We start from the raw sequence: 24396 nt of genomic DNA, 5'->3' as shown, positions 1-24396 counted from the left end.
GAATGAATTTTTTTGCACTAAAACAAAGGAAACATTTGGAGTTGTCATTATTTAATGGTTAATATCCTCTGATTTTACTAGTCCGGATCACTTGAAATCAAACTGGGCTGAATGTAGCCCCTGAGCTAAGCTGAGTTTGACACCCCTGCAATAGGTTGCCAGTATTAGGAAGGATTTTAAACAGCAATGTACGGAGGCCCGTTTCTGCCATTAAATGAAAAAATAGACGAAAAGTTAAGAGTGACTTAAAAAATATAAACCTCAGTCCAAATGATGAGATGCTAGATTAAAGTTGAGATTAAATGGCAACTTCTGTGGATTTAAAATTAAAATGTGATACACTAAGCCAGCATTTATGTCTTTTTGAGTTAAATTCTGCCCAAGTTATCGATTCAGACAAAAAGATCAAATGTTTTTTTTTCTTCATTGTTTTTGACCTTTCAGGTTAAGATCATTACAGTCTTTTTTTAAAAACTAATTTCAATTTCAATTTTACCTCATAGTTTATTATCAAAAATTATAAAAACTCAGAGTTCTTAATTTAAAAATTGTGTTATGTCATTTTTTAGGACTCACGTATTTTCCATAAAAGCATGTTATGTAAGTCATGATTTGTATTCAGATATTTTTGACCTAATTTTTTTATAAAATTATTAGAACATTATTAAACAGCTTTTTATCCCCAAGCTGTGAGATGTCTTCTATCTCCCTCCTGAAAGATAATGTCACATGCCTACAAGTGCAATATTCATGGTCAGGTGCAATATTTATGTTTAATTACAATATTCATGGTTGTATATTGTTCATATCTCTGCTCCATATTTGCTCTTTTGTATATATTTCGGTTGTATATATCTTTAGTATGTGTTTAATATTGTTTTATATAATTTATGTTTTATTGCTGCTACTACAGAGAGTGCCAAACTGATTTTCATTGTTGTTTTTTCTAACAGAGACAAAAATAAATAAAAATAAAAACCTATTCTTCTAACTTTATTTTGGGAAATTAAATTTGCGCAAAAGTGAATTTACCAAATGACTTTAATAGCCTTGGGGGGAATCCATCGTGGAAATATCGAGATGAGGATAGGTGCATCAGGGTACTTTATGCTTGTGAATTAATCATTATTATTAATATTATTTTCATACTGGCATTTAATCTTTACTGTATAGGTTTCATTTTCCCATATCCTCACCGTGGACATGACACCAGGTTGGTATTTGACACGCTGCTACTTCTCAAAATGTTTCCAAAATAAACACCAACAAATAAAAGCTTTCTGGCGCCCGAGAGTTTAACAAAACGTTTACACACGCTCTAAAAGGGTTAATTCTACCGGTGTCACGGCGACCCGTCCTGTTTTGAGGGGTCGGGACGCTGAGTGGCACCACCTCCGTCCACGCGCAGCAGAAAGTGCTGCGGTGGGCAGGACGCGCTGAAACTTCTAGCGGACGGAACGACTGATTTATCCAGCGTGTTGACGGATGGAACAGCAAACCACTGCTCTCTGAAGGTCGATGTTTACTTTATTTATTCATGAATAAATCCCGATGGCAGAAGCCCGGCGTGAGGAAGAGGAGGAGGAGGCGCGCAAAAAGCTGCGGGACAGAAACCCAACTACAGGTTCGTTACAACAGAACATCTGAAGAGCTTCACTTTGTGCTTCATTGGTCTTGAAATGTGTGTCTGTCCATCGATTTGAATTGTGTTACTACAAATTTTGTAATCATTTTCCAAGGAACAAACAGTTGTTTTTGCCTGTTTCAAACTAATTTCACTGCTATTCATCATTGATTTATTTGGCTTCTGTATCCCAGGAAGCCATTGTTTCCCACTTATTTTGAAAATTATGTTGAAACTTGGTTGAATTGTGAATCTACCACCGTGAAAACCAGGTTTGCTTAAATTTGTATTTAGCAGAAAGTACCATTGCGGAAATAGAAATGCAATTTCAACACTAAATAATATGAAAAAACAGCGTTATTTTAACTGACAAGAATTATGCAACATTCACAAAAAACTTGAACGTGCCTGTTAAAGAAACTTCAAGTGTCAAGTGCTTTCTGATCTGATTTACATTTAGGGATTCATGCAAGAGATCTAGAACAGCAGGAAAGACACACAAAGATATTAACTACTGTGCTGTAGACATTTAGAAACATTTTCATTCTGGGAGTTAAAATAGCTCAGTGACAGCTCTCTAAAATCAAGATGCGCAAACCAAGCAGAAGCAGATTGTATGTTGTCACCCACATTGACAGGAATATGTTAAAAAAAATAACAGTTTGCACACTTGTAAATCATTAGATTTATCTTTTGATGCTGTCTGGATGAATTTATAGGGATGTTAATAGCTGTAATTACCCCAAAACCTCAATACAGGATGAAGCAGTGCAGACTGTCGTCATGTTTTTGCTTCCTGGGCGGAAATAAACCAACTTTCTGCAGCTCAAATCATCCTAGTTTGCTCTAATTTAGTTAAATTGCTAACAAGGTATTCAGTCATGGACAATGGCCTGATTAGTGATAATTTGAAGAGACATTTGTAAGTCATTTAAAGCAGCCTTTCTGGTTCTTATCGTCACACACCACCGATGGATCGAATGAAATCTGTCACAGCTGCAGACAACAGAGCTAAAAGTTACCTCACTGCAGTACCATCATTTGAAAAGTACAGTACCTGTGTCCAACATTACTCATAGCAGCATGTGTCATCTGTTGTTGAAAAGGAAACAGCTCTCTTGTTCCTTTTAGCTTTGGCTTGCACACACATTTTGCATTTATTACAGTTCAGTAATGGAACCTTCTTGCAACACCCTTATTTCCCTGCTCTCCTACTTGTTTAGTTTCCACACCTCACCTGTTGTGTGTTTTATGGTTTATTACTCTCGCAGAGTGTTTTGGAAATGTGCTCTTCCTATTTTGATGAAGTGTTTTAACCCGACTCCAAGAATTACTATGTGCCTACACTGTCTGTTTGCACACAAATGGCCAGTAAAAATCTTGAATGTTGAATCGTCAGTGCCTTGCCCAGTTATCTGCAGCAGACCCTCACACCACACCCTGAACCCAGCAGCTGTCTGGACAGGAATTCCCATCAGAGTCTGAGCAGACAGGCTGCTGTGTCATGAACAAGCTCTTGTCTGTACTTGATCCAGTTTTCCATCATTTTGAAATAATAGAGTGTTTGGATCCACATCAGATGCGATTTCAGGCAGTTTCTGCCGTGAATCATTCATCTGCATTGACACCATCTAATCTTGTCTGACTAAAAGGTCCACATCAGCTGCTGACATCGTGTTATTCACCCGTGACAACATAATCTGTTGGCTTTAAACCGTCTTGTTTTCCAAGTGAGAGTAAATCTATTTCTGGGTGTTTTTTCCTGGATTTTAACACACGTTCTGCATCAGATTTGACTCTGATTCTGCTCAGGATCTGCTCGGTTCAGGCTGGTGTAGTGTGTCATGCACATTGTTTTTCTTTGGTTCCTTTTGTTGCCAGTTGGACCAGCTGCTCTGTGGCTGCTGCTGTGCTGAGTAATGGCAGCATGTGTTCAAGTGTGAGGGAAACCTTTCCTGCCGACCTCAGCAACTTTCTCTTGCGGTGCCTTTTCAGGTGTCACCAAGAGACATCTGCTGGTCTGGAGTTTAAATTCAAAACTGCACGAGGAGAGCTTCTAGAGTAGTCTGATCTGGGGTCTGCATTCTGAATGTTTTAACCTGTAGTGAGTCTTTAAATGGGGAATAATATGCTGCAAGTGTCGCTCTGTTGGCAAATAGTGGAGGTAAATAGTCCACAAAAGAGAAGGTCCAGGCACTCATCGTTTGCAAATATGAGGATTTTTAATGGAGGGCCAGGAACATTAAAAAGCACACCAACGCGTGTCGGCTTACGCCTTCATCAGGATGTGAATACCCACAGACAAAGAGAGCACCTAATTATAGTCAATGTCTCCAGGTGTGCAGTCACATGACTGACAGGTCTGATGTAATACCTTTGTCAAGCTCTAGATGTAGACAATGGGCACAGAGAGCAGGAGTTTACAAGAGAATACAAATTTAACAGAAAAACTCAAGATTTTACAAAAAACAAGAAAGGTCAAAATCTTCATTGAGGCCAGGGTACACTGTGGCACTGAGTTCATGTATCCAGTAAGCTTCCCTCTGCCTAAGGCGGAGGACTTTGTCACCGCCCCTTGCATCCATAGTGATAACTTCAAGTGCCAACACTTTTAGAGTAGAGTCATTACAGTCATGTATATCCATATAGTGTCTTGCCATGGGGTAGTTTTGGTTTTTTGAGCGAATGGCATAGCAGTGTTCAGCCACCCTATCCCTCAACCTTCTTTTAGTAAGCCCCACATAAAAACATCCACATGGGCATTGGAGGCGGTACACTACATGGGTTGTTTGACAGTTGACAAAAGGTTATACAAAAAAATTGGGATATTATTGTGAGTGATCCTCTTTTAAGACAGGTGTTCCCTGAGCCCCCAGGAGTAAGTTTCCGAAGAGCTCCTACAATCAAGGACAGATTAGTTAGGAGCTATCTTCCTCCATCTAAACCCACTACATGGCTTTCCCGTCCAAAAGGGAACTTTCCTTGTGGCCACTGTAGGTATTGTGATAACTTGATAAAAACTAATACTTTTATAGATATTGGTAAGAGCAGAACTTATTTCATTAACTCTTTTGTCAACTGTCAAACAACCCATGTAGTGTACCGCCTCCAATGCCCATGTGGATGTTTTTATGTGGGGCTTACTAAAAGAAGGTTGAGGGATAGGGTGGCTGAACACTGCTATGCCATTCGCTCAAAAAACCAAAACTACCCCATGGCAAGACACTATATGGATATACATGACTGTAATGACTCTACTCTAAAAGTGTTGGCACTTGAAGTTATCACTATGGATGCAAGGGGCGGTGACAAAGTCCTCCGCCTTAGGCAGAGGGAAGCTTACTGGATACATGAACTCAGTGCCACAGTGTACCCTGGCCTCAATGAAGATTTTGACCTTTCTTGTTTTTTGTAAAATCTTGAGTTTTTCTGTTAAATTTGTATTCTCTTGTAAACTCCTGCTCTCTGTGCCCATTGTCTACATCTAGAGCTTGACAAAGGTATTACATCAGACCTGTCAGTCATGTGACTGCACACCTGGAGACATTGACTATAATTAGGTGCTCTCTTTGTCTGTGGGTATTCACATCCTGATGAAGGCGTAAGCCGACACGCGTTGGTGTGCTTTTTAATGTTCCTGGCCCTCCATTAAAAATCCTCATATTTGCAAACGATGAGTGCCTGGACCTTCTCTTTTGTGGACTATTACTATTGCCGTTTCCCATGAGCACCTTCGTATTGCAGGATACCAGAAGCTCCCTGTTATTTCTTTTTAGTGGAGGTAAATATTCTGTCAGCTGGTCTAGATGTTTTCCTCTTAACAGCTATTGAATGGATTGCCCTGAATTTTGGTATGGATGCTCGTGTTCCCCACTGAACGAACTGAAATACAGTTTGAAAATCTCCTCCAATTTTAGCAAGCATCACAATCAGGTCATCTGATTTCAACTGTAAAAATCTGCTGTCTATTTTAGTGTACAGATCTGAACATGTCTTTAGTGTCCAAAGTCTTTCCATATTTTAATTTAATGATTAAAAGATGATATTGTCCAATACCTGCAAGTAGTAATTACTCTGCCAAGGAATGCAGCAGAGTTATGTGACGATCGGCGTACATTTGTCTGACAGTCTGTTATTCCGTGTGTGCGCAACATAGCTCAAAAACACACTAACGGATTTGGATGAAATTTTCAGGGAAGGTCAGAAATGACACGAGGACCAAGTGATTACATCTTGGCAGTGATGCGGCTTATAGTCTGGATCCACGGATTTGTTAAAGATTTCTGTATCAATGCGAGATAACGGCACGGCATCACTGTAACCATGACAACAATGACCATCACCTGCCTGCTGATGATCACATGATTGCAATCCTTCTACAAATCCACCACTGTGGACTTATCGGGACTTATCCATCGGAAATAATACAAGGAACGATATATTAAATTATGGCAGTGTTTCCAAGTCCCATCAATTCCACTACCCTCTACATATTTAGGTGACACGATTCAGTATCCGTACATAACGTACACATGCAGAACACACGCCTGTGCTCAGCGCAAGCTCATTTTGTTTGTGGGTACATCTATATTAAATGGCCATATTCTGTTTGTTGCCATAATTTCTGATCATCAATAACTAATAAATAAGCAAATGCTGCATTTCTGACAATGCCATATGTGGGGGTGAACAGCCTTGGTGAAGTACTGCGCTCTCTGAGTGCTTTTCTTGTTTTTAAAATGCTGTTACTGTGAAGGATGTAAAAGTGCAAGGTTATGATGATAGAAGGGAATTTGTTTACTGTGGCTTGCTGTTTTCTCCAAAGCTATTTTTTCTTAAGAAATTTCAGGTTGTTCATAATGTTCTGTAAAACAGGTAACTCCTTAAATACGTACTTCTTTGCACTAAAACAAAGGGAAATTGGAGTTGTGGTTATTGATAGGTTATTATTCTATGATTTTACTGGTCCGGCCCCACTTGAGATTAAATTAGGCTGTATGTGGCTGCTAAACTTAGATAAGTTTGACACCCCTGTTCTAGAGGAAGCAACAATATTGTCTTGAAATAAATTTGTCTTTCGTACATACAGTATCTGCATAGTTCATACATACATAAACAGGCCCACAGTGTAAAACCTCACAGAGCTGTGTGGCTGTAAACTCTCAGTATTATTCTACAGTTAATGGAAGCTAAATGTAATAGATTTGCGTCATGAGACACTGCAGTTTTATATCCGTGTAAATAGATATGTTGAACTTAATTGATAGAATAGACAGTTCAGCATTTCAACTTATTTATTTTAAGATTTGTGTAACGTTTGATTCGTGTAGTAGGTAAACACAGACATCACATGAGAGCAGTTCCTGGAATGAAGTCACATTCAAGACTGAAGACAGTGATCTGTCCTCAGCTGACCTACATTCACTGTAAATGTCTGATATAATCTGTAACTGCTGGTGTTTCCACAGGTTATATCAGAATAAACTCCAGGGCTGTTGTTTTTAAATCTACATAACACAACTGTGTGGCTTCCCTCTTCAGCATCTTCATAAATGAGGTTATATCATGTGGCTTTATGTAGCAGTATTTTCCATTTCATGCGTTTAAAAACCATGTGTATGATATATTTCTGTCTTCATAGCTTGATGAGGTGCTGTTTTGGTGCACAGGCCTCATATTTAGGTTTGACTTTGATTACAGCCTCAAGGCTTGAATCAGTTTCTCTCGACGTATAAAGATGAATGCACAACTGAACAACCAAAAAAATCAACAACATAACATGGACTTTAAATATTCATTTGGTTTTAACACCAGAATACATATTTCAAATGCTCTGCTGCATGAACTAAGAAGGTATTTCAGGTGATCCGGTGCCTTAAACAGATTGAAATTCCAGCAAAAACAACTACATCATGAACCATTTACATCATCTTTATGTGCTTTATTTAGTTAGCATTGATCTCCTTTGATTCACATTCTTCCTTGTGTTGTTTTAATCCACTTTGCAGCTTTCTAACCTGCTACTGTAATTGAAATGTTCAACAGGTTTATAGCTGCCAGTTCATTTGTAAGGCAAACAAATGCACTGTGACTTTATGACCTAGTAGACATACAATCAAAGCTGCTAAAATTAACTATTCAAACAGGTTCACAGCTATGAGCAGCTCAGAGCAACATGGACCTTCCTGTCACTTTACACTTTGCAGGAAAAAGACAGTGACGGTGCAGAATCGTGTGGCACAACCTCCACTTCCTGAACAACCACATTCCAGCTCGTCAGATTGGCCTTGCAAACACCGTCCCTCTCTGTTCTGTCGTCTGTGGGCGTGTGACTGATAGCTTCAAGTTCTTTGTCACACTCGAACACTCAGTGGGTCAAAGGAGGGAAAGATCTTGATGGAAAATATCCCTTTGATGCAGAAGATTTTAGATTTGTTCCTTTAATTCCGCACAGGTAGGGGCATTGTTGTTGTATTTTAGGGCTGCATCGCTTCAACAAATGAGACTATAAATGCAATATTATGTCTTCTAAGTCGGACTGCACATCTACAAGGAAGTGATGATGGTTTATTAACAGCACCGGAGCATAAAACCTATTGCCAGACAGTTACTAAAAACCGTCTTTGTCATTAAGTGAAAGTGCAGCAGCTCTTTTCTCACCTGCTGTTAAAGTGTAACTCGAGGCGGCAGCGCTGTGGCTCCAGCAGTTAACAAGTAACAGGTGTGACTGCAGCAAGGTCTCTGGCTAGAGGAACTAAAAACAATGAAGACTTTAACCTTTGCCTGGATTTTTCTCTTCGGTTTACCACCACACACAAAAGACCTCTTGTTGCCGATTCTGTATGTTATGTTTGCTGGATTGAAAATCTACTTTATGTTCCTTTACCACTTGTTGTTTATGCAGGACAGAGACATCAGCTCAGTGTCCAGTAATACAGGAAATATAGAACTAAGTTTAATGTGAAACTATCGGGAAAGGGGGCCTAAAAGTACCAGTTTATCTCAGTTCAGACAGATTATGTGCTATTTTTGGAGGATAGAAAACATTTTCATACTTACATGTTGTGTATTCTTAATGATGGTATTTCCTAAAAAACCATGATAGAATATCACTAATATCGAACTGTCAGTAGTGCTGCTGCTGAATATTTTCATGATTATCTTATTTTATTTATGTAGATATAAGTGTTCATGAAATGTACAAATGAGCAAAAGTCCCTAAATGAACTGAAATATAATCAACATTGCCAGTGTGTAGGTTTCAGTTTAAAAGCACTCGCACAATTCCCTTAGACTAACTGGTTCATCGAGGTTTAACTGCTGATCCTGCCAGTTAGGTTGAGGGTCTAATATTTCTAGTTTATAGAGTCCTGATCTTAAGTAGTCAAAAAGTTATGTATCACAAACTATTTATTTGTTATGTAAGTAGTGACGTTGAGTTAAATTTCAAGCTGTTAATGTGGATTTTTTGGTGAATCAAAATGTCTTCTAGTAGGCCTGATTGTGTGATTCTAATTTGTATTTGGCTTAAAGACAAATTAATCTCTTGGAGTTTTAAGTCAGCAGTGATTATACATTGTTGCTTTGTCAGTCTTGTTTTGCAGACACCTTACTCCTTCTTTTAGCTTATTTGGTGCCCTTGTTTTGTATTGAACTAATTTGTCTCTGTTTTGGCCCCAAACTGCCAAACACTGAAAGTCAGAAGTTAAAACGCAGTCACTTGTTTCATTCTAAATGACCTAATTCAAGCCGTCATCTGTCCATCCTGCTCCTGTATACCACAAAACAATATCAACTAGATTTTTCCATACAGTTATACCTTTAGTCAGTGATTAGGACTGCCTTGTTGGATTTTGGTGTGATTTCTGCAACAATAATAAAGTGTTTTGATTTGTTTATTGTCTAATTTAGTGGATTAGATGAAAACAGACATGTCTAAACTCTATCTCAGTTAATATTTTTTAAAGGATTACTGTATTGTGATCAAATTAATAGTGCACTTAGATAAACAAGTGTTCACAAGGTGCTCTGACAGTTAAAACATGCAACACAGACAATCAAGCAAGACATAAGGAGACAGAGCACTCAATTAAAATAAAAAGTAAAAACAATAAGTTCAGTGAATAATTAGCTAGATTAGCACACATCAAACAAGGGAACTAGGCAGTTTAAAAATTAAAGAATTAGATGGAGGGTTAAAAGGTAGAAATTAAAAATCCCCAAAATTTGAGAATTAAAGAATAAGAGATGACATCATACCAAAGAACCAGACAGTGAAATGAAAATTAAACAAAACAACATATAAAATAAACAGGAGATTAAACAAAATAAAACACCAAAACTAATTAAAGATAAAAGTAAACTTCACATAAAAGCAAGTCTATAAAAGTGGGTTTTTAGAAGTGATTTAAAAGAAGTTACTGACTCTGCAAGCCTTTTCTCCTCAGGCAAAATAAAAAGTAGATTGTTTCATGTAATAACGCTTTCTTTTTTGAACCGACACTTTTACTGACACATTTTGGAATTCAAATCCTCATTCAAACCAGCTCACTGAAATGTAGCATGCTTGCTCACAGACACTTATTTTTCACACTTCACTGTAAATGTTGAAGTGCCAGGATGATGTCTTAGCTGCTTCATCACTGATGAAACCTTTTTGTTTTCCTCTACAGATCGTCCTGAAAGAACCAAGCCGGAGCATTTGCAGTGCAGGTGGGTCACTATGTTTAATGTGAGTATCTGATGTGCTGCTTGGGTTCACTAGGCTGAAGCTGCAGCTCTGTAGCTGAGAGCAGTGCACTGTCCCTTTAACAGTCACATCTGCTGATGGTGAGATTGTGAATGGAACAAACAATGCGGCGATCTGCCCTCGCTGACAGACAGAAGGTTAACGCAGGATAAGTTCAGCTGTTGTTGTTACAGACATTAAGGAGATCAGTGACCTATGCAGACCTCAGAGAGATGTGTCAAAGCATCAAAAAACACAGCTTTCACAGATAACATACGCCTTTAGATCCTTGTGTTTACAACTCGGCTAATCAATTAAATGGTGGTTCCAGTGGGAGGCTGAGTATTGTTGGTCTTTTCCCCCTGATAGTTTACATCAGCCTCCTGCACTCAGGTCCTAATGAGCTGGATGTGTGTTTGTAATGAGCTCGGGTCTGTCATGAGAGTTTCACAGAGCTGTTGTGAACATTACAGAGTCATAATACAGTTTCCAGCGAGACAAGACGACGACGAAGAAGAGATATTGGAGAAGTAGAAAAGAATCTTCAGCACTGAGAGTTAAACAACCTGAAGATTTCGACATGTTTGGTTCTGTGTTGTGTAGAGGAGTACTCATATGTACTGTGTTTACCTGGAGTCTGGTGTTTTTGTGAGGTAGGTAGATATGAACCAGATTCATGAGGTGTATTTGCAGGGGTGTCGAATTTGTCTAATAGTTTTTACCTTTTGCAATGCTACAGGTATGTGTTTGAATGTAAATTTAAGGTTTTTAAAACTGTATAAAATGTGTTTGCATTGAATAACTAACACTTTAGAGATTAGTAATGTAGAAGTTAATAAATATTTATCTGATTAGAAGCTTCTTGTTGTTTCCTGAACCAAACCAACCAGCAGTAGACCTTTGCATTGTAGCTTTACTTCCAAAAAACATTTCTACCATTCTTCATGCATATTTCTCATTGATTAAACTACAGTTTTTCAATTTGTCCCTTTAGCAAAGATACTAAAATTCACCATGTGTTTCCATTTTCAGAAATTCAATCATTATTTTCGCTTTTTTTAAAATCGTTGTATAGACTGGCATCAATAGTACGACTAGAGTAAATTGAACAGTATTGTGTATGAAGCTGCTCTTGTCTGTATATTAATGATAAATGGGTTTCATGTTCTGATCTCTTGTTTCAGTCAAGGACCTCTGTCTTCTATACGAGCTGCTATCAAACGAAGTAAGTTTGCCTAAACTGGACTTCAAGGACATTTTTAGATCATACAATGCTGTATTTTTTTAAATGAACATTTTGTTGAAGGTAAAAGGTGATGCAATTTTGTTAGATGTAAGTTTAATATAAGGTGACATTTTTTGATTGTCTGCATTTTTAAGAAAGAAATTCATCAGTATGATTAAAAAATGATTAAATGTGACATTTTTTTATTCCTTTAGCAAGAACAAACTCTCAGAGTGACAATACCAGAGACAGAAGGTAATATAAAATAATGTTTACGTGAATTCCTGTTAGTGTTTACACCTTAACTGTATTATTTCCTTTTTACTTAAAAATGAAACCAAGTGTCTCATTTGTTGTATGTTGCTGAGACTGTTGTGGTTTTCCAACAAAGCTATGAAAAGCAAAGTTATAAATAAGAACATCAAGAATATATGAAGAGGAATCATGCTTAAAGTGGATTATAAGGGGATATGTAGATGTGTGTCCCGGGTGTTTATGATGCCTTTATGTTCTGTCTTTCAGGCGACCAGAGATCACCATCGTCTCAGCAGAACCTCTGGTCTCTGGCTGGTTCTCAGGAACATCTGTGGTTTTCCGTCCTCAGTCTGGCTGGTCTGCAGGCATCCCAGCTGTCTCCCAGGTAGGCCTCATACGATCACGATCGGATATTTTCTAGTTGTGTCATGGCCACAGGCCTATACTTTGTAAGAATATTCCTTCCTAAATGATAAACACCAAATGCAAACTCAAGTCATGATTTTAAAAAGAAATTAAATAAAATCCTGGTCTTCTCACTTCTAAAAATATTGAAATCAACCCATAAAATATTGTAGAGATCACAGAGCTGGTGGCTGTGACTGAACTATTGTGCTGCAATGCATGATGGGAGTTCAGAGTGTTGGGGATTTAAATGTTGTTATTGTGGATTATGTTGGTATTATGGCGTATCTGTTTGTGTTTTATTGTGTTGTTGTGGTTTAGTCAGTCTAGTTGGTTTAGCTAAGTGTTATGTTGTCAGGTCCGTGAGTGTAGAGTATGGTGTGTTTAATGTCTTCTGGCTACATTTCCTGTATTATATGTTCACTGTGTGTAAAAATAAAAGCATCTGCCAGTTGCAGATTGTATAAACGCCAAAATCCTTTCTCCAGTGTTGTTCTTCTACGTAGCTTGCCACAATATATGCAAGGTAGAATTGTAACTCTCTGATCCTTAAGCAGTTTCTGCTCCAGTCTCATTTTTACTCACTGTGGGCTCATTTTTTCACTGCAATATAAAGTCCTGTATATTCTATGGAAACAGCACGACCATGGTTAAGTATAGGGGACACTCAAAAATGTCCTTTGTGTAGTATTGCAAATGCTATAAATCTGATTACTTATTTTACAAAAAAAAAAAAAAAAAAAAGGGCTGCACAGTGGCTTGGTGGTTAGTATTTTCTCCTTGCAGCTAGAAGATCCCTGGTGTGTGTCCTGACCTTCCTGGGATCTTTCTGCATGGACTTTGCATGTTCTCCCTGTACATGCATGAGTTTTTTACAGGTTCTCTGGCTTCCTCCCACAGTCCAAAAACATGCTGAGGTTAATTGGTGATGCTAAATTGTCTGTAGGTGTGAATTCAAGTGTGATTGTTTGTCTGTATAAGTAGATAGATAATCTGGTGACCCTGTCCAGGGTGTCCCCTGCCTTCACCCTAAATCAGCTGGGATAGACTCCAGACCCCCTGCAGCCCTAATGAAGATTAAGCGGTGTATAGATAATGGATGGATGGAAGAAATAAATACAGGAATCATTATGGACAACATTTTTCCAAGTGCCCACAGGTGTGTTACCAATACTGGAGAAAAAGATTACTCTACATATTATATAAATTCCACTACTGTATTTAATTTTTTCCCCCAAAATTGTCCCTTTTCTGTATAAACACAACCTGCAGTTCATTCTAGTTCCATCAAAAAGACTCTGAATTTGGATCACAGCTGAATAACTAATGGCTTCTCAATTGCAATGAGGAGCACAGAATCTTTAGTTTTTTATAGAATCTGGTTAGTGCAAATGGTTCATTATTTTGCGGAAAGATAACGGAGAGTTTTTAAAGAAATCCGTGATTTTTATGAAATGTGACGATTTTAAGCTTTTTTGACAGAACCGTAAGTCACACGATTACTTTAAGAACAGTTGGAAAGTTGTAAATCTAGTGATTCTTCATGTATTTACAGTTTCTAGCTCGGATGAATGTTGTAGTTTTGATATTTTTAACAATAACATGAATTTCAAACCTAGTTTTAAGGTTCAGGGCGTTAAAGCTTGCTTAAACTAATAGATTCTTGGAAAAAATACCGAGGACATAGCTATAATGTCATTAGCTGTTTGTAAATTCTAATGTTTTCTGCAGTACATTACTCAGTAAAGTATTCTAATGCAATCACCATGTACAAAAAGTGTAAATGGTATAATGTTTATAATAAAATGATATGGGTGAACACCTGTCTTCTTCATGACTTAGCCCCCACCATCCTATGACCAGGTGATTAAAGAGAAGAACCAGGAGGAACATATTGTAAAGCCCACTGCAGCCCCCCGCCGGACCTCCTGCACCACCACCAGCGCCACCCAGACCGACCCCGTGAGGGAAAACGCCTCCACCGCCGTCCCACAATGCAGTGCAACGCCACTGTTAGCTGAGAAAAGATCTGCTGGTGAGGTACATGTCAGTCATTGTTGATGGACATTCATCATTTGTTTGGCTCAACATATTCTGATCATTTTTGTTTCCAGGTAAAAAGCCACAAAAACCACCGAGACCCTCATTGCCAAAACCAGCAAACAGAAAACCTGAAACAGAACAGAAAGTTGCAACAAACACTGGGGACCAAAGTGACTTAAAGTCCGATGTAAAGCCACTTGAAAAGGCAGAATCCACTCATACATGCACGAGATCTGTCACTGTACACTGGAACATTCCTACAAATCCTCTTTGTGTCACTGCTGCTGAAACTACTCCCTGTTCTTCAAACTCAGAACACAGTCAACCGCCCGTTCCACGTCCTCGAACAAAATCCCAAAAGCAGGCAGTCGAAGAGGCACCGGTCCAAACTTTGGTGAAGCTCGGTGAAAGCTGTGACAACATTCAATCTGATCCCCAAGAGACCTACTCCAATAAATATTTAAAGGAGTTGTTGGAGGTCTTTAGTACAGATATCGAGTGTGAGGAGAACCAATCAGACGAGGCCTCTCATGGTGAAGATGCTGCTGGCGAGATGAACACCAATCACAGTCAGCGTAACATTCGGGCCAGGATCCAGGCCTTCGAGAGCCAGGCCGAGGAAGGAAATGTGTCCAAACCAGCCAAACCAGAGCCTCGGCCCAGGAAAACCACCAGCAAACCCCCAGTAGCTGCTAAACCATCCATGGCTCTTAAACCTCAGTTTAATCAGGTTATCGAAGATGACAATCAAAACATATCAGCAGCTAATATCCCTGAAAACCCCACACAAGCCCTCAGACCTCAGCCCCCTAAGAAACCGGTGGGACTGTCCATAAAGGAGGAGCTGGAGACGATCCACAGCAGGGGGACCCTTCCTCAGAGATCACGTCCTTCTGTTCTGACCAGAGCCAACAGCATCCACGATGAAGAGCCGACACCACTGCCACCTGTACCACCAGCGAAGCCTTTCAAGGAGCCACTGAAACCCAACCTGAACATAAACAACCACAACTCATCGTCTGTGTTCAGAGAGAACGAGTACGTGGACGGTCTATCAAGTGAGTAGCATTTTATTCTTTATGTTTGTTGGGAAAAATGGACTGCTCTGTAGGCAGGTATCTAAAAATGTTCATTTTCAACTTGTCTATTGTCATATTTACAAACCACTCTACCTGTATTTATTCAAAATGAAATGTATCATTAGCAAACATGGAAAGAATGATAGAAAAAGAAAACAAAGATCTTGAGTCTCATCATAAATTGTCACAGTAATGACTATCGTAGGCTTACAACTGCTTCCTTTGTCTGACGGACAGCGAAAAAATGTACAGATATCCATTCAACAAGGATTAAAAAAATAAAGAAATCAGAGAAGTAAGTGAATCATTACTAATCAATGTTGTAGTCACAGTTAGCACTTTCAGATAGAAAATCCCCAGTTTGTGTTCCTGCCTTCCTGGAATCTTTCTGCATGGAGTTTGCATGTTCTCCCTGTGCATGCGTGGGTTTTCTCCGGGTACTCCAGCTTCCTCCCACAGTCCAAAAATATGCTGAGGTTAATTGATCATTCTAAATTGCCCGTAGGTGTGAATGTGAGAGTGATTGTTTGTCTCTGTATGTAGCCCTGTGACAGACTGGTGACCTGTCTAGGGTGTCCCCTGCCTTCACCTGAGTCAGCTGGGATAGACTCCAGCCCCCCCATGACCCTAGTGAGGATTAAGCGGTGTATAGATAATGGATGGATGGATGGATGGATGTTGTCGTCACTACAGCTGTTACAATACTAGAGTTTCACCACGTGATTATCCACAAAGATAATCATGATGTTAATGTAATCAACCAGTTTTACAACCACCACTGCTCACAGTAAACCGCTCACCAGTGAACTGCTATACTTCTCTCGGTACAATGCAGACACATTCTGGACTGTTAAAATACCCTGTGCAATATTTTTGTTTTTCTACACGTACTGGAACATATGCTACATGGGGGTTTTCTACTTGCATCAAATCTGTGCAAAATAGATAATATCAGTGCAATCTGTGCAATGTTAATACATGTGTCAGTATTTCCATTCATGAAAGAATCTGTGCAATATCACTGACGTGCAGTAATTTTATTTCTATGTATAGTACTTATGTATACCTAGGTTTATGTTGGTTATTTTTTTGTTTTGTACTGCATTTCCTCAATGTTTGCCTTATCTTTGCTGCTGGAACAATGCAAATTTCTCCACTGTGGGATTAGTAAAAGCTTATCTTATCCTATCTTATCATGATATCTGCAGAAAAAATGCTTTCAGAGGACTTTATCTTTAACTTTGTTTACTGTCTGTTTTGCCATGTTTTGGCACATGAATTAAACTCAAATGCAAGTGGAGAGAGGTGGAGAGATAGTCTGCACTGTAAAAATCACACAGAAATGTTCCAATTTTTATTTTCTGAATGAACTGTTCACAGTTCAGTCAACTCTTTAAATTAAGTTTAGAAGAAACAAAACTAACTTTGTAGCAGACTATCCTGGATGCTGAGTCTTCAATACATGTTAAATTAAGTTCTAGTTGTTTCCTTTCATAGTATTGAAAACAGTTCAAACCACTTCAAAGGCTGCTACTGAATTAATTCCCTGCTTGTGTTGACTTTCTTACTGTCACTGGGAGCAGCCTGATAGGTCATCTTTACATTTAATTCAGCGGAAATTGGTTCTCTATGTTGATTCAAGAGCTATTTTAACAATATCTTAAGATTTTTTAACTTGTCTTTCAAGTTCAGTCAATTTGACTCAGCCAGCTCTCCAATTTCACAACTCCCAGGATGATTTTGAACTAATTAATCAATCTATGGGCAGCTATCTTATATTTTCAAGGCAGCCTGGACAGTAACTTTTTAAAGATAAAACAAAAAAATATGTTTTTAGAGTGTAGCTACACCTGTACTGCATGTAGTAACTATGTTAGAATGTCAACTAACTGTTGCCGTCAACCAGTAACTAGTGATTCTATGAGCAAAAATGCTGCACAAATGAACTGTTAAGAAAATGTTACAGGATATAAATTCTTGTAAAACCATAAACTGATGCTTTTACATTTCTCTTGCAAGTGTTTTAATCAAATGAGATCTGAAATATTAATTAGAAAACGAGCATGCATGAGTGGCATCAGCTTTCTCATCCAACTCTCAGTAAGAAAGCAACAAAATGAACTTCCAAAATGTCAAACTATTCCTTTAATTACCGTTCAGCTAATAGAAATGTCAAATAGTTTTCAGTTCACTGACTTACCATTTAGTAAATAAGGAAAAGTTAAAGCCCTGCTCTTCTGGATTATAAATAAGCTACTAAGTGTTGCTCGACTGTTCTGACATTATAAAGCTTCTTGGCTTCAAATTTCGATGCAATCAAGTGTCTCTTTGTCCAGATCACGTCCCGATCAAACCTCAGCACAGTGTGGACAGCAATGGAGGCTCCTTCAGCAGACCAAGTCTCACAAAAAGACCAACCACCATTAGGGTCCCCAGCAAAACCGGTTCAAGTGAGTCCAGCAAATGTTGTGTAATGTTGCCTGTTTCTTGTCACAACATGCTCAAATTAAACTGTTACAACTGCTGTGCAGATTTTTGTATTGACTTTTATGCATTACAGCATGTTTGCAGGGTTTTGTGGTAACTGAGATGCATTTTAGAATTTAGAATGGGTTTTACACATGCATTGCACCCTGCTTTCACTTTATTTATACACTTTATTGTTGAGTGCAGGTTTTCAGTGTTTTGTGGTAAAGACAGATTTCTTCTCAGTGTCAGATAATTTCCAGGACGGCCCTCCTCCTCTCCCGGCTCAGAAGCCTGTGGGCTCCCTAAACACCTCAGTGAAGCACAAACAAAGCCTGACATCCAGCCTCTCCCTCCAGGTAAGATTCACGTTGCAGAGAAGTCACAGACTTCACATCCACTTTACGCTTTGTAGCTACGAACGTCCCATTTTCTGACATAAAGAGTTCTTCTTAGACTAAAAAAATACAAAGAAGAGGACATTTTTTTCAGACTTTAATCAAAATTATTTACGGTGCTATTAGTGCATACATACTTTTAAAAGCCTCTCAGTCAGGTTCTGCAGCTTACCTGCCTTCCACAAACAAAGACGCTATTGTAGCTACACTGACACCTTACCTGCTGGTGAACTGGCTCTGACTGAATGCTGTGCGTTGTCACTGTGGTTTGCAGTGCTGCACACATTTACACTGTATCTGTTTCAATGCTAATAAAAATGCACAAACTAAATGTTTTGCAGGATTCTTTCAATACTGGGCCGGAGCCATCGCTACCCCCGCGGTAGGTAAAAGAAGAAACAATCGTGAATAAAATCTCAATATTAAAATTGGAGATGATACTGATATCGATGGTTTTGCATTTCAGGAAGCCCAGTGTGAAAAAAGCCCTCCCACCTCGCCCACCTCCAGCCAAAGTAGGGCCTGGCAGACCTCCCCCACCTGGTCGATCTCACTCAGCGTCATGGGAGACGTCACCTAAATCCCATGCACAGAAACCCCACAGGAAACAACCCGTTTTGCCTCCGAGGCCCAAACCAGGCCACCGTCTCTACAACAACTACACTGTGAGAGATCCCACTGCATGCTTGAATGCTGCACTTGCATTTCTAATACTGCTCCATGAGCATCTGTTTATGTTTTCACTGTCTCCCACCAGCTTCCGCTTCCTCATGGGATTGCAGCCTTTGACTTCAATGGGAGTAACACAGGAGAACTGTCATTTCAGGTGGCCAAAACTAGTTTTATGAACATAGAAGTTGCCTCTCTCCACATAAAACGTTGCAGTGCATTAATAAATCTCATTTCCTCAGTCCCGCCTTAACGGTAAATCCTTCTCAACAGAAAAATGAAGTGCTTCTGCTGCTGGAGCAGATGGATAACGATGAGTTTGAGTGCCAGATCGGAGACATCAGAGGTCGAGTCCACAAGTCTCGCATGAAGATCATAACTCCTCTCGGCTCAGACATGTCTCCAGCACAGGTAGCTTTATCCTACATTTGTGACTACGTCTTTGATACCTGAGCCTAACTCGCTGTTGTCCACAGTCGGCTCAGATATATTAACCTTTAGGCGTCTTTGTTCTCTGTCTGCAGGGGGCTGGTCCAGCTGCTGCAGGTGGAGATGATTGTGGGATAAAGGTGCAGGCTGTATATGACTTCATTCCAGGTAAAGCATCAGTTTCTTCAAGCCAAACAGCATTGTGATTGCACGGTAACACTGAACTGAGAGAGTATTAAAAGTATATTATGATGTTTTGGAAAATACTTAGATTTGCTTCTTAATGATACCGAAATCTTTAACAAATCCGTGGATCCAGACTAAAAGTCGCATCACTGCCAAAATCTAATCAGTTGGTCCTTGTGTCATTTCTGACCTTCCCTGAAAATGTCATTGAAATCTCTTAGTCCGTTTTTGAGCAATGTTGTGAACAGACAGACAGACGCCGATCGTCACATAACCCCACCATATAATTAACATGTAGCATCTAGCTTGTTGCTTACATACAATACAATTTATGATATTTTAAACTTTTGAGAGCCAGGCAAGCTGTTTACCCACCATAACAGCCTCTGGCCCCAAATCCAAACTCTGCAAAAGTGACTTCTCATCTCACTTTTGGCAAGAAACTGAGAGCATTCCTTCAAATTTTAAAGTGTTCAGAGCATCTTCATAGATACTTACTGAAGAGAATCACATGTATCATTTGTATTTGATTAGGAAGTTGTGTTTTCTGACTGAAGTTTTTGTCATCCACAGAGGGTCCAGGAGAGCTGGTTCTGAGAGCAGGAGACGTAGTGACCATGGTGGAGCAGGTGGACAGTGAGTGGTACAGAGGAACCTGCAGGGGATCTACTGGCTTCTTTCCCATCAATTATGTCAAAATCCTGGTAAGTTTCAATGCATCGGTCACCTGTTTTGTGACAATACAGCCTGCTGCAAGTCAGAAAAATCTATGGATTAGAAAAATGAATGTCTATTTTCCTTTCTACTTAGTCAAATTCACCAAAGCCGCTCCCTGAAAGGAAACCAAAGCCCCCATCTGCATCAGTCAGGTATGGATTTGACAGCTTAAAGGCCGATCTTTGCATCGGCCTTTACCAACTAACCTGACGAGTTTAAAATGTCCCTTAAAGTGGTCCGAGGTGTCTGGCACGGTTCGACTTTGAGGGCGAGCACAGCGGTGAGCTGTCGTTTTCTGACGGTGACATGATTCAGCTGAAGGAGTACGTGGGGCAGGACTGGGCACGAGGAACGGTCGGCACCATCACCGGCATCTTCCCTCTGAACTTTGTGGAGGTCGTTGAAGATCTGCCTCCACCCCCGAGTCAGCTGCAGTCTGCTAAGATAGCCCTGCCTGGTAAGATTACCTGAAAACACCCATTTAAGAGGTCTACACCTTTCTTTATGTGCTGACTTGGCTACCAGGAACAAAGTGGCCTTCCAGCCATCCAACCATCCATCCATTATCTATACACCGCTTATTCGTCATTAGTGTCGTGGGAGGGCTGGACTCTATCCAAACTGACTTAGGGTGAAGGCAGAGGACACCTTGGACAGGTCACCAGTCTGTCGCAGGGCTACATATAGGGACAAACAATCACACTCACATTCACACCTACGGTAAATTTACAGTTACAAATTAACCTCAGCATGTTTTTGGACTGTGGGAGGAAACTGGAGAACCTGGAGAAAACCCATGCATGTACAGGGAGAACATGCAAACTCCAGAAAGATCCCAAGAAGGCAGGGACGTGTACTGAGGATCCATGAGCTGCAAGGCGAAAGTGCTAACCACCAAGCCACTGTGCATCCTCAAAGTGGACTTGTATTACGTATTTATACTACACCAACATATTATCCTCCTGATCCTCAATAGAAAACAGAAGAGCAGTTGTATCCATCAGTGAAGAGCCTTTATTCATCCTTTTTCCTTTATGCTTGCTGCTATTTTCCTCTGTGGCATGTCAGGAATTTGTGCTTGTTTCTGTTTCATTAAACAGTTGTTTACAGAAGACCAGGCCACAGGCAGGACTTCAGAAATACTAATTACTGGTCATTAATTATTACAAGCCCCCTTTAAAAGCATCTTTGGATTGTTTTTCATTTATTTAGTTTTCTAAAAATATTTTATTCATATATATGTACGTGTATTTTCTATAAATTTTTCTACTATCTGGATCTAAGCTGGTCTAAACAGCATTTCATCTCTTCTCTCTGTAATTAGTTTAAGGTTATATAGTTCTCTGGCATAAAAATGCTGTTTCAAAGAACTAAATTAACTTGATATCATTGGGAAACTCAAATATACAGACCATGAAATCACTGGAATTAGCATCAGAAGTAATGTAAAAACTACAATTTAAACTTCCCCTCAGGTCATGATTGCAAATTCCCAGAAAAAAACCCCACACAACCTTCTACAATATTAAAACGTTTCACACAGATTTGTCTTTGTTCCTAATTAAACCTTCTACACATTTCCACAGGAATGGCTGCTGCTACTCCCAGTATACACACTGAAGCTGCCAAACCTGCTCAGGTAACCAGTATTTACTGTACAGAAGCAGAAACATTAAAGAGGATGATGCTGGTTGAGCCAAATCCAATGAACTGTGTAAAACAATATAGATATGTAATTTTCATGACTCCTCCTGCCTCAGTCGGCATCTCAGTCCGGTGTGGAGTGGGCGGTGGCTCTGTACGACTATGCAGGGAACTCAGAGGGCGACCTGTCCTTCCAGCAGGGCGACTGTATCCTGATCACCCAGCACGTCAACGCCGAGTGGAGCTGTGGGAGGCTCAGCGGCAGAGAGGGGATGCTCCCCAGGGCTTTTGTCGAGGTCACCACAGGTACAAAGTTTGTCAGGTGTTGTTTTGTTAAACTGATCCATCAAAAAAACCTTTAAACATTGGTGTCTTAAGTATTTGAGCTCATTATCAGGGTGGTAATGAAGGCAAATATGTAGATGGAGCATTAGTAAGTGTTTATTTGCAAATGAGATGGTTACACATTACCACATTACATTACAATACTGCATTATTGATTAAAATAGAGCACAACTTTTAATCTTCATAACGTTAAACTAGTTCTTTAGCATTGTTAGGGAATTCTGCAATGTCGAGAGACGAACAAGGAGGCAGATTCAGAGACACTGGAGACTCTGATGGCTTATGTTGAGAATAAGGTGTACTGATATCAGGAGAAGTGATATGAGCAACACAGTGATGTGAGCACTGGCAACATCAATTCTGAAGATCCTCTTCAACCTTGAGTATATACTGAGTTGGGAGGAATGCCATATTTAGATTGTAGTCCAATATGGAGACAACTTGTCTGCTCCATAACATCAGACTAAACAGTATCTAATCTTAGCCAAGTCATGTTTTTATTGCAGCAGTTGTCTCTCTCTCATTTATCTTCTTTTGCAGCATCTGCCTTTCTCAGGGTCATATTAGGGACAGAGAGAGCCTGAATGTGCTCCCAGCCTCAGTTTGGGAGAAGCAAATAGGAACAGGGTTCAAAGGTGATAACTTGTAGGATAATTTGAGGTGATCTATAGGTTCTACAACTTGATTTAAGGTGACTGTGGTTGACAGATGCATCCTGCATGATATCCTGGGATGTCTTCAGCTAACAGCTGCGAGGAAATACCTCAATAAGGGGAAAGAGAGTAATTTTTCCTCAACAAATCCCTCATTTTTGATTGTAAGATTTCTGACCGTCCCTGAAAATTTCATCCAAATCCGTTTGTCCGTTTTTGAGTAATAATGCGCAAAGACGGAATAACAGACAAACAGACAAACGACGATCGACACGTAACTCTGTCGTGTTCCTTGGCGGAGTAGATATATTCACTATTTACCAACCTGGGATTTCTCTGCAATTTGTTCATTCAGCATATTTTCAGCATATTTTAACAATTATTTCCTTTCTTTCTGCTTATGTACAATCCGTGCAATAATCCATTTAAAAAAAACATGCAATACCACCGATATGTGCAATCATTTTTTTTTACAACTAATACTTAAGTACATTGTGGTTCATTTAATTTTATATTTCATTCCTCAAATGTTTGCAGCTGTAATATTGCAAATTTCTCCACTGTGGGATTAATAAAGGGTTATCTTCTTTTGTCAAAGTATTTGCCATTCTTGTGTTAGTTGACTGATCAATTAATCTGCTACTGTCATTCATTAACTCCTCATACGCCTCCTTTACAGACCAGCAGCCGTCTAATAACCATCAGAATGGAGCCGCTGATTGGCCGAGAGCCAGAGCTCTGTATAACTTCACATCAAACTGTGATGAGGAGCTCTCACTGCAGGTTCAGTGATATTTCTTCCTATTGTTTCCATCACAAATTTACAGCACAAAAACAATCTCTAAATTCTGCGTCTTTCACAGGTTGGGGATGTCATCACCAATCTAGAGTCCGTTGATGAAGAATGGTTTTTGGGGGATCTAAGAGGAAGACGAGCCCTAGTCCCTAAAAACTATGTGCAAGTACTGGGATAGATTCACAAGGTTTTGATGTTTTAAAAAAACAAACGCAGATGGGTGAGCTAAACTGGGATCTTGGGATGTTTTCAGCAGTTGAAGCCTGTATTTAACTGCCTTTGAAACAGTGCAACTTTTCTCTTATGCAGCATTGATAGTGTTTACTCAGTAATTTATACCAATAAATATTAAATATGGTTGGCAGTATCAGTTTGCTTTATTTTGATGGACAAGCTGGTTTTTGATTCCTCACCAAATGCACATTTGCATCATCTAGTGGTTCGTTTGCCATCTTCCACCCAATAGTCACCATCTCCAAAATGTGGTCAATACCCAACCGCATCCACTTTCACTTCATAAGCCGATGTATTAAGGGGAATATTATTCGAATAAACAAGTAAAATGTAGAATTATGTGCATTTTATAGTGTGTACTTCATACTGAATACTGCAGCTAGTCAGTACTGATGGTACCCATATGGGAAAAACATGTTCACAAAATTAACATTTTGCAATATAAATATAGTAAAAATCTTTTCTAGTCAAACTGACTGCGTAAAGTCTCTTCAGTTTTG

At 39.4% G+C, this 24396-nt stretch overlaps 1 protein-coding gene across 7 annotated transcripts; it reads left to right on the top strand.

The window, feature by feature from the left end:
• Window positions 1-1536: 1536 nt before the first annotated feature.
• Window positions 1537-24020, top strand: sh3d19 (SH3 domain containing 19). 7 transcript variants are annotated; one of them, XM_035944421.2, is made up of 21 exons: window positions 1537-1624; window positions 10297-10336; window positions 11537-11577; window positions 11793-11832; window positions 12100-12217; window positions 14101-14272; window positions 14352-15338; window positions 17696-17809; window positions 18072-18184; window positions 18565-18605; window positions 18690-18888; window positions 18981-19049; window positions 19166-19303; window positions 19417-19489; window positions 20081-20211; window positions 20318-20376; window positions 20458-20681; window positions 21811-21863; window positions 21985-22174; window positions 23546-23649; window positions 23730-24020. In XM_035944421.2, exons 1-21 carry the CDS (start codon window positions 1552-1554, stop codon window positions 23838-23840), a joined length of 3090 nt encoding a protein of 1029 aa, XP_035800314.2. In that variant the 5' UTR covers window positions 1537-1551; the 3' UTR covers window positions 23841-24020. The 7 variants fall into 7 exon arrangements, with proteins under 7 accessions (XP_035800314.2, XP_035800316.2, XP_035800313.2 ...); XM_035944423.2 differs by having other exon boundaries at window positions 14080-14272; window positions 22066-22174; XM_035944420.2 differs by having other exon boundaries at window positions 14080-14272.
• The last annotated feature ends 376 nt before the right edge of the window (window positions 24021-24396 follow it).

This window comes from Amphiprion ocellaris, chromosome 4, assembly GCF_022539595.1.
Source record: "Amphiprion ocellaris isolate individual 3 ecotype Okinawa chromosome 4, ASM2253959v1, whole genome shotgun sequence".
Taxonomy (NCBI): domain Eukaryota; kingdom Metazoa; phylum Chordata; class Actinopteri; family Pomacentridae; genus Amphiprion; species Amphiprion ocellaris.
Note: the sequence above shows the minus strand (reverse complement) of the source record. Positions and strands in the feature narration are given on the sequence as shown.

Excerpts from the sequence above, each read along its gene's own strand:
- sh3d19 (XM_035944420.2), top strand. The coding sequence starts at position 1,552 with ATGGCAGAAGCCCGGCGTGAGGAAGAGGAGGAGGAGGCGCGCAAAAAG. Across the intron at positions 10,337-11,536 it reads CCGGAGCATTTGCAGTGCAG|TCAAGGACCTCTGTCTTCTA; the intron begins GTGGGTCACTAT and ends CTCTTGTTTCAG. Across the intron at positions 17,810-18,071 it reads CCCCAGCAAAACCGGTTCAA|TGTCAGATAATTTCCAGGAC; the intron begins GTGAGTCCAGCA and ends ATTTCTTCTCAG.